General features: G+C 37.0%; 1 protein-coding gene across 3 annotated transcripts in view; it reads left to right on the forward strand.

The window, feature by feature from the left end:
- Positions 1-11,340, forward strand: part of EPC1 (enhancer of polycomb 1) — a 93,831-nt gene extending 82,491 nt beyond the window's left edge. For 2 of the 3 annotated variants that reach the window (XM_045786417.2, XM_045786414.2), the window contains exons 11-15: positions 6,266-6,384; positions 6,465-6,551; positions 7,364-7,505; positions 7,840-8,203; positions 9,965-11,340. In XM_045786417.2, the coding sequence (XP_045642373.2) occupies positions 6,266-6,384; positions 6,465-6,551; positions 7,364-7,505; positions 7,840-8,203; positions 9,965-10,037 (785 nt within the window). In that variant the 3' untranslated portion in view covers positions 10,038-11,340. The remainder of the gene's footprint in view (positions 1-6,265; positions 6,385-6,464; positions 6,552-7,363; positions 7,506-7,839; positions 8,204-9,964) is intronic. The other variant, XM_045786416.2, reaches the window with a different exon arrangement.
- Positions 11,341-11,581: the final 241 nt, after the last annotated feature.

Below are 11,581 nucleotides of genomic sequence, written 5' to 3' on the forward strand. Positions count from 1 at the left end.
TACTACATAAGTAAGCATTGATATTATGAAACTTACTTGATTTGTGTTTGCCAAAGAATATTAAAAAGTGAACATTGAACCAGTAGTATTAGCGAAAGTTTAGCTGAAAAACAATTTTTAGTAACTGTAATTTTCTTTTTAATCATGTCCTCCCCATATAATGTGATACAATCTTTAAAGAATGGGTTTATCAATTTTTTGTTGCACGTAATTGTTTTCAGTTTTCCCTTAATTTTTACTAGATCTTTTGTGTACTTAGAAAACAGATGCCTACAGATTGCTATTGGGTAATGCTTTATTCTTTCCTATTTGTGAATATTCCAAAAACCCAAAGCTTTTCTCTTTATGCTCTATGAAGTATATTACGGTAGAGTCCTATCATATGTACATTTAACTTAAGTGAATTTATATTGTCCAGAGTGAGCCACTCTGGGAATGGCAGAAGTGAATCTGGTACTGTTCCTCTCAGAGTGTGTGTGCCTCCATTGTCACTTCATTTAGGGGTTAAGCATCTCACCTCCATCAGTGTAATTGTAATTTTAAAGATAAATTTTTCCGGGGCGCCTGGGTGGCACAGCGGTTAAGCGTCTGCCTTTGGCTCAGGGCGTGATCCCGGCGTTATGGGATCGAGCCCCACATCAGGCTCCTCTGCTGGGAGCCTGCTTCTTCCTCTCCCACTCCCCCTGCTTGTGTTTCCTCTCTCGCTGGCTGTCTCTGTCTCTGTCGAATAAATAAATAAAATCTTTAAAAAAAGAAATAAATAAAGATAAATTTTTCCGTATACCATGGCCCCCAAATACAAGCCTAACTGTGTCATCTGGTACTCAGCCTCAGAACCTGATCTAGTCTGATGCCGGAGGAAAAACTGTCTTTTTCTGTGCTTATTGAATGCGATAACATCCATCATGGGAGACTAAGGGAATTTTCAAGGCTCAGTTTTTACTATACTGACTTTAGAACTTAACCACTATATGAGATATGAGTCAGTTGATACATACTTACTTGTCTGCTGCTTAAGCCAAATACTCAGATTTAGTCATTTTTTATTACTCTGTCGTTATTTTAAATATTAATATTTATACATATGCTGTGGCATAGTGATGCCCTCCGGACTGATTTTCCTTTTTCTAAATATCACCTATAAGAGCCTATTTATTCTCATTTTCAAATAGGAAATTCTAAATCAGGATCTCAGGAGCCCATTCTTTTTAGTAAAGGGCATGAGCTTTTTAACACACCAACTTTTGTAGCTTCTGGTGCTCAGAATTTTTTTGCTTGCTTCCCAGTCTTAGCCATTTTGCATAGTTGTGTGGCCAGATGGGCAACCTGGTTAGTCATGTGCTTGAGTGCTTGGTCCTCTGGATAACACACAGCAGAATGACACAACATTGAGGAACTTGGGAAGACTTAAATATATGTGTATTTAGAATTTCTAGGACTAGATTTTAGTACATATGAATAAATTCTGTATTTTTAATAATCTTGAGTTAATATGTGATTTGGACAGTTTCCAAATACAGTCTACTGGGTTTTTTTTTTAAATCTATAAAAGCACCTTTGAAAATTTAGTGTTTGTTCAGTGACTATTCATTTGCATCTGTTTGAGTTTGGGGGATATGATATGTTAGAATTAATACCTTTTTCATAATTAGAAAGAACTCTATAATTCAGAAAGACTGTAAATAGAAAAGTGAATTTTAAATCACCATTATATGTGATTTTCAGGATTTGAATTCCCAGTTCCCACTGAAATTGCCTCAGCATTCTAAGTAATTTTCCTAAGCTCACATATCTGCGGTTTAGTTTCATAAATTAATAGGATATATGTAGCTGGAATGATATGTTCTAAGTTTCCAGATCTGTAGCTTACTTAAATTAGTACGTTTTCCTTCATAAAATTTGTAACATATAGTTTTCAAAGGAACTCTAGATTCGAGCATTGAATATTTTCATGGTTAGCTTTTATATATCTGTAGAACCTTAATCCTTTTCCAAGTGTGTTTCACGATTCAAAATCACATCCTTAGCAGGGTGTGAGGTAGCACCCGTGGTTGTAAAATTAATGGTCCTGTAGTTGTGTGCTGAACTGCAGGATTATCCACAATAAGTGGAGATTGGACCACAAATAATCTCATGTTCAAGTAATTCATGGCCAGATGAATTCAGGTTCGTTCATGTTCGGCCATCTAAGGAAATACACCATATTTTTCTCTTCAGGTTGGATTTCTGGGTGGCTGATAAGTGCTTATGAACCTCAAAACTCATTCAAGCTTAGGTTAGGGGATCATACTTTAATACTCTCTGAAGTCATTTTATTTTATATTTATTTCTCTAACGTTACCTTTTCCTGTATTAAAATAATTTTCTGCCTGTGTAGTGCTCAAATTTCTAATCAAGGGTTATCTTTTAAAATAGGTGTTTGGGTTTTTTGGTTTTGGGTTTTGGGGTTTCTTTTAACTAACATAACGATGTACATCTTGGTAAACTTAAATCTATCTTCTCAAACTGGATTTTCAAATTGTTAATTTGTTTCTAAGTTCCTGTCACCCTCACCTACTCCCACTTCTTTGACCATTTCCTTTGGTCTGCTCCGGCTGCAGGAATGTGACTTAGAGGGCACCCGCCTGAACTATTCCAGGTGTTGGGGAGCCGTACAGTAGTTTCCTGTCCAAGTGGACTGGTAACATGTTAGATTATTTCATCTAAATTTCTGCTCCAGAGAGCTGTTAGCAACTACCAAAACCACAGTAGTTTCTGACCTTAGTCTAGACACTTTAGGGAGGGGATCAGGTTTTCTCGATCAGGTTATTCTAGAGTTGGGAATCTTGTTTAAAAGCTTGTCCCCTGGGGCGCCTGGGTAGCGCAGTCGTTAAGCATCTGCCTTCGGCTCAGGGCGTGATCCCGGCGTTCCAGGATCGAGTCCCACATCGGGCTCCTCGGCTGGGAGCCTGCTTCTTCCTCTCCCTCTCCCCTGCTCTGTTCCCTCTCTCGCTGGCTGTCTCTCTGTCACATAAATAAAAATAAAAATAAACAAAAATAAAAAATAAAAGCTTGTCCCTATATGAACAAAAGCTGCCTCCTTAAATTGAAATCTGTAGGTTCCTCTTTTGCCCTTAGAAGCATGAATAAGTTTTTAGTCATGGCCCTCACATGACTTCTCCCAAACCTAGACTCCTGTCAGGAGCTGTATATATGAGGGTGGTTTTTTTTTTTTAAAAGCACTTGATTCGTACTCTTGGGTACATTGAAAGTTTAATTATTTCTTGTAAATAATATTAAATCTAAAACAAACTTTTGTCTATTTCTTTTTATATTTAAAATTTCAATGGTTTGGGGGTGGGTTTTTCCCCTTCCACTACTAACTATCTTTGTGACCTCAGATGAAAGTTTCTTCATCTTTAGTGTGAAGTTGTAGGAGGAAATCACCAAGGATGCCTCCTGATCTAAAAATTTGGGGTTCTGTGAAATGCTTCTTATTCTAGGTTTGGTCATCTGTCCATGAAACCATCCTGTCCATCTTTATGTTAATTGCAAACTTGACCACCAAACCTGGTCTGGAGGTAGACCTAGAACCGTAACACTTTCTACCTTGATAGAGACTAGGGAAATACGGTCATTTTTATTCATTTCCGCTTAGCAGTTGATTAGCCTTTAATTATAATGCCGTCTGAAATCCTCTCGGTTTTCTGTATGACAGTGTAAAACCAGTTCAGATCGTATTTGTCCAAATTTACACCTTACCTTTGTCCAGGCTTTCCTGCTTATTCATACAGCCTTTTGGATTGGAAATGTATTTCTCAGAAAAAAAATATAAAATCCTTGCATCACTTGGCTGAAAAGGCCTTTAGTGATCACCTAACTTAATCTAAGTATGTTGGATAAACATAACTGAGCCCCAAAAGGTTCAGGTACTTGCCCAGATATACTCGACTAGTTACAGTAGAGCTGAGAGCTAAAAAGAAAAAAAAAAAAAATCAAGATCTCCTGGCCCCTACACCCATGGTTTTTATTACCATTATTTTCAGCTTATATGTTGCTTGGCATATGCATTTCTTCTAGATCAAGTATGAAAAATGTCTGCGGATAATTTCATTAACTAGACTCTAAAAGTGTAGAAATATTTCTAAGCAATAGATTGACAGTAGTGATCTAAAATCATGATGAGTATTAGTTGCATTTTCATTTCTAAATCTTGTATTAGGAAGAAGTTAACAGTTGTTTAAAAGTGAAATTCACAAGACCCTCAGAGACCAAGGATTAAAATGTTGACTTAAATTAAGGCGAAAATGTTTGGAACTTTTTTCCAAGTCAATTTCTAATTTATTATTGCTTAATTTTTTATTAAAGCATACACAAACACAAGCAAAGTTCTATAATAATATGTTCATTCATAAAAATGGAGTTTTTTGTATTAGGTCTCCAGGGAATGCTAAATTATTGTTTTCGTAGATATGTAATAACCTGACCTTATAGAAATAAATGATCCTTTTTTTAAAGAAAATTTACTGAGTATTCCCTGCTAGGAAATTCAAGACTTTTAGGCAACTCACTCAAACTTCAGAAGTTAAAGTGTAAATCTCAAAAACTAGATACTAGCAAAACTATTTAATAAATTAAGGATCTTTAGGTTTAAAAAGTTGCTTTTTATGGATTTTTCAAAACATAGATAAATGTTACATTAATTAAATTATAAACAATCTTTCAGGGCAGCATTAATTTTTGTGATCTTGAAGTTTTGATTCAACACATTTCTATCATATGGAAATGGCCATTTTGACACAAAGTTACTTTATGGCAATATTTAGAAGTTATCCTGTTGTCAATAAAAGTCTCTTCCCTGTAGTATTCAGATCTGAAAAGTACAGCGTAGTAGGAAAAGAAACGCCTCAAAGGACAGATATCAACTAAAGTTTTTACAACAAGAAATTATGTTTTAGCTCTTGTAGACCAAGAACTTAGTTCAAGTGTAAAGCCTGTGTAGACACTTAATTTCTGGGGTTTTCCTAAATATTATTTCAGAATTTTCTGATCCATTCAAAATATGGTAGAATTTCTACCTAAACATTTTGTAGTGGTACTAAGGAAAGCTGTATCCTGGAAGATAAAGATTCTTTGCGTTACGAGTGAAAATTAGAAAACTTGATGAAGTGCTAATCTCTTCAACTAAATTATTAAAATGCAGTTAAAAACAAGTTAGGTGACAGTGTTTTGAAAACATTAAACTTTAGATTGAGGAAATTTGCATTGCATGACTTATAGATTCCCTGGTATTCAGGGATGCATGATAAACTTTTTTGTGTTTTGAAATAATTCTTACCCACACACCACGGGTTTCTTAAAGAAGCCTTTAACGTCAGATGTTGTGATTGTATGTGCCCTTTTTTTTTTCCTTTTTTTAATTGGCAAAAATAAGAAAAAGAAAAGAAAAAGGTTTCCTTTTTAAAAACTGCACACACTTTTTTGGGGGGTAATAAATGAACATTTTTTTGTTTGTTTTTTTTAGAACTGAGCTCTCCATAGACAAACATAAGTAGCATAACACAGTGTCTTTCCTCAGACATCATTCTGTACAGTAAATCAACATAAACAACTCCGTTCTTATTGACTGGATTTTTTCCAGGTGGGTTAATTGGGTGGGGAAAATTAATTAACCTTAACATTTGGAGCCTCTTTTCTTCCTGTTAAAGGATGAGTTCTTTAAAAAAAAAATAAAGGTAATAAACCAACAACCTTATAGTCCATATAGAGGGAATGTTTGTAATGGCTTAAATTAGAAAAAATGTCAAACAATTAGTATTGATACACAGAACCGTTAGGGATCATCTGAATGCATTGGGACAGTAATATAAGTAAACGAGAAACCGAATGGTAATTATCAGACTTCTTCTCAAGCTCAGTGCAAAGTTGAATTCCAAAAATGTGGATTTAAAAAGCTGGATTACCTTTTTACACTGTCTAGCACAAGTGTCACAGCTTACAAAAATAATGGTTCTGAAACTTGAGAAGTGAGTTCTCTTTCCTATGTTGTTATAACGCGGGAAGTTTATAATTTCGTGTTGATTTAAACCGAAGCCACTCCTGTTAAACGTGGTTGTAAAAATGCAGAACTTTGCCTACGGAAGTGATCTTTAGCAGCATCGTGAGCCTTTGTCAGATGCTTTAATTTTGCACAAGATTCCGTTTACTGCTAAAACTTGTCTTGGTACTGTAAGATGTGGGTGCTGTCTGTGCATCTTAATAAAGTGTTTCCTTGTTTTATGTTCAGCATTTACAGCCGAACAATACCAGCAACATCAACAGCAACTGGCACTAATGCAGAAACAGCAGCTTGCACAAATTCAGCAACAGCAAGCAAATAGTAATTCCTCCACCACCACTGCACAGGTGAGGGATTTGTCTGTCTTATGATTATCCCTCATTGTTTCCCACCAGAGTTCATCTCTAATTACCAACTGTTGTCATAGAACCTTGCATCTAACCAGCAGAAAAGTGGCTTTCGCCTGAACCTACATCATAGCCATTCTATACAGGGTTTAGAAAGAGCATTACAGGTGAGTATGGAAGCTGTTGCCTCTGCTCCCTATTTTAAAAAGTAAAACTAAAAAGCATAGTTAAATGAGATCAAGACACTGTCTTCCAAGTCTGTCCTATAGTCTGTGAATTTACCTCTTTAAAGTATAATCTCACCCAGCTCATTATCTTGGGTATTTTAATAATTATTAAAATTTATTTAAGGTTATACTAAACCTCTTTTACTATTTAAAAAAACCGCTTTTAAACCTTAAGCATGATGAATGTTTGCCGTTTAAATACTTGTAAGGCTTAAAGGCTGACATTTGAATCTCAGCATCTTAGAGGAAACATTCATTTAAAAAAACTCAAGGAGCCTCAATTTCTAGGCCAGGTTATGATATGATATTTTGTTACCTCTGTTCTAAAGGGATAGTTATCTTACTGTCCCAAAGGGGCCTTTTTTTATATGTGTATATATGTGTAAGTTAGGTGACAGAAACTTAAATACTTATTTTTCATTATATGTATTTGCAGATCACTGAAATGTTTTTTTACTAGCATATTTCTTGTCTGACACTCTGTCGGAGGTTTACTGTCTCCACATTACAGGTTTCTTTTCGTAATTAACGTGTCCATATTACATATTATCACGTATGAAGATCAAACTTCATGGTCCCTGCGTTCTTAGATCGCTTGAGCATTTTTCAAACTTATGACTGTCAAACGAGATAAAGATATCTCAGTGGCTTGCCGCTCTGGCGTAGACTCAGGCTGATTGTGGTATACCTGTGTAGCTTTAATGATAATTCGAGACCAAGCGATGCTGATTAGATTCGTTTTGTAACTTTAGGGTTTTGTTTCCAAGACTTTGGATTCTGCTAGTGCTCAATTTGCTGCTTCTGCTTTGGTGACATCAGAACAACTGATGGGATTCAAGATGAAGGATGATGTGGTGCTTGGAATTGGGGTGAATGGCGTCCTTCCAGCCTCAGGTAAAGATAAAGACATTTAGGGGCACCTGGGTGGCTCAGCCGGTGGAGCGTCCGACTCTTGATTTCAGCTGAGGTCATGATTCAGGGTCCTGGGATTGAGCCCCATGTTGGGCTCCATGCTGAGCACGGAGCGCCCTTGAGATTCTGTCTCTCCCTCTCCCCTCCAACCCCCACATGCATGCTCGCACACACTCTCTCTCTCTCTCAAATAAATAAATAAATCTTTTAAAAAGGAAAGGATAAAGACATCTAAGTTGTTCTGATGTTTGTAACATATATCTATAATGAACAGCCAAGTTGTGCGTTGTTTTGATGCTTCTTTCTTTTTCTCTAGGAGTATACAAGGGCTTACACCTCAGTAGTACTACACCAACAGCACTTGTACACACGAGTCCATCAGCGGCAGGTTCGACTTTGTTACAGCCTTCAAACGTGACACAGACTTCAAGTTCCCACAGTGCACTGAGTCATCAAGTAACTGCTGCCAATTCTGCAACAACTCAGGTTCTGATTGGGAACAACATTCGATTAACTGTCCCTTCATCAGTTGCCACTGTAAACTCTATTGCCCCCATAAATGCACGACATATACCTAGGACTTTAAGTGCTGTTCCATCGTCTGCCTTAAAGCTGGCTGCCGCAGCAAACTGTCAAGTCTCCAAGGTTCCATCTTCATCCTCTGTAGATTCAGTTCCAAGGTCAGTAGTTATTTGAAGCGTGACATGTTTGAAAAATATGAGCTCTAACTTATATCTTGTGGCAGTACTAATCATTTGTGTTTTCTGTTCTTTTCCTTATATACATTAAAAATGGCTAGATGAGAATTCCTTATTTATTCAAGAACTAAACAAATAAATGTTATAATTCAGTATTGAGAATTTGAATTAAATGATATACTGAATATCACATATGTGCTTTGAACGTCACTTTCTTAGTATAATGATAGCTTACAGTGCTCTCATTTTCCACCTTTGGGTGGAGGGAGTTCTCTTTAGAATGTTTCTTTTGTTTTCTTCCATAGCTTCTCATGTAAACAATTGATATAACCCACCCCTGGCTTATGCTAAGTGCTCTTAATAATGTAAAGGCTTACATTATTAATGCCAGGTCAACTTTTACTCAAGTATTTTTTATCCTAATTTGTCTTGTTGGGTTTCAGTAGATGGTTTAGAATGTTGGCTCAGGCTCTCCTGTTTTAACTATTAATGGCAATTAGAATCCTGCTATTTACAAAGTACTATGGGGGGAACAAAAAGAGAAAGACAAGGGGTTTTCAGTTTAGTTAGAAGACAAGCATAAAAGTATAAAAATTAAGTAATGTTAACTGAATAATAGGTGAAAATCATTCCTGTATTACAAAGCATCATATCCTTGTCAAATTAATTGTGTAGATTATAGCTATAATTTCCAAAATAAGGAGAAATCTTTTCACACCAGCGGTATTCTGGGAAAGTTCTACAAAATAAGATCAGATTTGATCTTGGTTGGGCAGAAAGGAGAAAGAGAGAGTTGGAGAAACACAAATGTGTTCAGAGGCTAACGACTAAACTAGTTTGTCTAGAGGTTTGGGAAGGTTAGTAGTTGAAGTTGGAATGGTAGGAGGAGGGCAGACTTTGGAACACCTTGGATGCCAAGCTGATAGGCAGACTTCCTCAGCTGGGAGTGGCCCAGGAAGGAGGAGCAGCAGGCTTTGCAGCAACGGACTGTAGCCTTAAGTTTCCAAACCCCTGCATCCCTGCCTGCTTCTCAGCTTCAGTAATAGTCCTCATCTGCTCCATTCAGATCAGCATTCGGGGTCTAGTCGTAACCAGTCAATCAATTACAGTTCTTACTTAAATATATAATACCTAGTTTTCATTGCTATAGAATTATGTAACCACGGAGCACTCGCAGTGTATGGTAAACTTTTATATCACTTATTTTAGTCCCTTTGTTTTAAGGATGAGGGAGAGGAGATCCAGAGAAGCTGATGGATTTCTGCAAGCACACTCGGCAGTGTAGGTGCTAGGACCCCAGGGACCCTGGGCTTCTGATGACCAGCTCAGGAGCCGTCCTGCTCAACTGCACATACACAGTCCTGACGTGAATGAACCTCAGTCACATCTGTTCCTTTTTCAAAATTTTCATGAAAGGTTTAAAAGAAGAGGAAAGTGAAACTTGGGAATTCTTTATGTTTTTAACAGCTGGGTTGCTTGGCTGCTACTACAGTTTTGTTGGTCATATCGTTGGCCATGGAATTTACGGTGGACAGAAGCCTGACTTCCGGTCATGTATTCCTCATACTAAACTGTAAAGGTCCATATTCCTCTACTTGTGTCTTATGCCCAAAGAGAGTCACATTTCTTCCTACTATTAAAAATACTTCATTTTTTCATTGGGAAGATAGTCTTGATTTGTTAAATTTGTATTTTCTTAAATTTGTTGCGGATAAGTAATTGAACTGAACTCTATTTCAACAGGGAAAATCATGAATCAGAAAAGCCAGCATTAAACAACATAGCAGACAATACAGTGGCGATGGAGGTGACGTAGCTTCCTCCGGAGCAGAGCTGCAGCCTGGGGACTCGATTAGGTGCTATGCATCAGTAGCATTTTGAACGCAAGGGATGATGGAATGCAGCACATGCGTTTCTGTGGCAGCTGTGGGGACTTGACAGCAATGCTCATCTCTCATGCTTCAATTTTTCTTTTCTTATTGTTAATAGGAAAAAATCAACATCTGTAAATTAAGAATACAGCAATTATCTGTACAGTACTGCATATTTGTAATACCCTTGTATATATGTTACTTGAATACAGAAATGTTCATTTGTGATGCTTTGCACTTGGGGGTGGGGGGTGGGAGGGAAATAAATTGCAACAAAGAGTGTGAGATGTGAGATTGTATAGAGATGAAGTGTCATCACATCATGTGCATGGTGCGGAACCTGCTGTTTTATCTATTTATTGTGCCGTGTTTACAGTTTTTTGTACACTGTACCTTCATTGGTTCCTGTGCTGTAGTAAATGTGTTAGGTAGCTGTGGACTCCTTGGTATTTTGTAAATGGTATAACATAACTTGGTTCCCCTCTGGGTCCCTGAGTTTTCTGTGTATCATGTGAAAAAAATGGTGACATACATACAGAATTTTACAAAAAAAAAAAAAAAAGGCATCAGTTTTTAAAAAATGGGGAATGTACTGTTAAATGGGGATCTTCCTGGTCTACTATCATTAGGACAAGTAACAAGCTAAAAATGAAGTCTCTTGAATCTTCCCATCCCCACCTGCCCACAGAGCTGTGGGTAGTTTCTGGTACTTAAAGCACTAATGTTATGTTGCTGCTCTGCAAACGGCCCAGTAGTCCCATTTCCTTCCACGCCAAAAAGTGTTAAATCAAGTATGCAAATGGAGTCCTTACAACTGGAGTTTATGTTGTCTTGCCCTTTTTTTAGCACAAAAAAATTGTACTTTTTTATTGTCGAATTGTTTAAAAGACTTCATTCTTTACTTGTTCTTACAAAAAGGATATAAGGGAGAAGAATGCAGTAATTGCTGTACGTGTATCATCATTCCAGTTTCTAAAAACAGCCAGCCAGCTTTTTTCCTTTTAAGATTCTCCAGAAGGCTGCAAGGCCAGAACCACAAATATCGGGTGCCTTCCTTTGGAAATATTTGACCTCTCTTCTGTGAAGAGAATGGTACTTAACAGACTACTACTAGTGCTTTGTCAGTACCGAAGTCTGAATGCCCAGTCCAATGGCATACATTATCCTTAAGGTTTTTAATCCCACCTGGAAAAATTGTGATAGAATTCTCACAAAATAAACCCAGGGCATTACATGTTGACAAACTAATGTGTAGTGGTTTTGCTTTTATTTCCAACCCAAGAGCTTCTGTGTGACTTTAATTAAAATCACTCAGTAAAGGGGGGGACATGGGAATGGGAGTGAGGACTTTAAGTTCATTTTTTTCAATGATTATTATTGAATGATTACTATGCTTAGATCCTAGAACAGTGAAAAAAAAAAGGCCTGCCCTCATGGAGTTTGTAATCTCATTGAGTAATAAAATAAGGTTTAAATTGTATTATGAAAA

Source organism: Ursus americanus, chromosome 31, assembly GCF_024610735.1.
Source record: "Ursus americanus isolate L20-20 chromosome 31, mUrsAme1.1.p, whole genome shotgun sequence".
NCBI lineage: Eukaryota > Metazoa > Chordata > Mammalia > Carnivora > Ursidae > Ursus > Ursus americanus.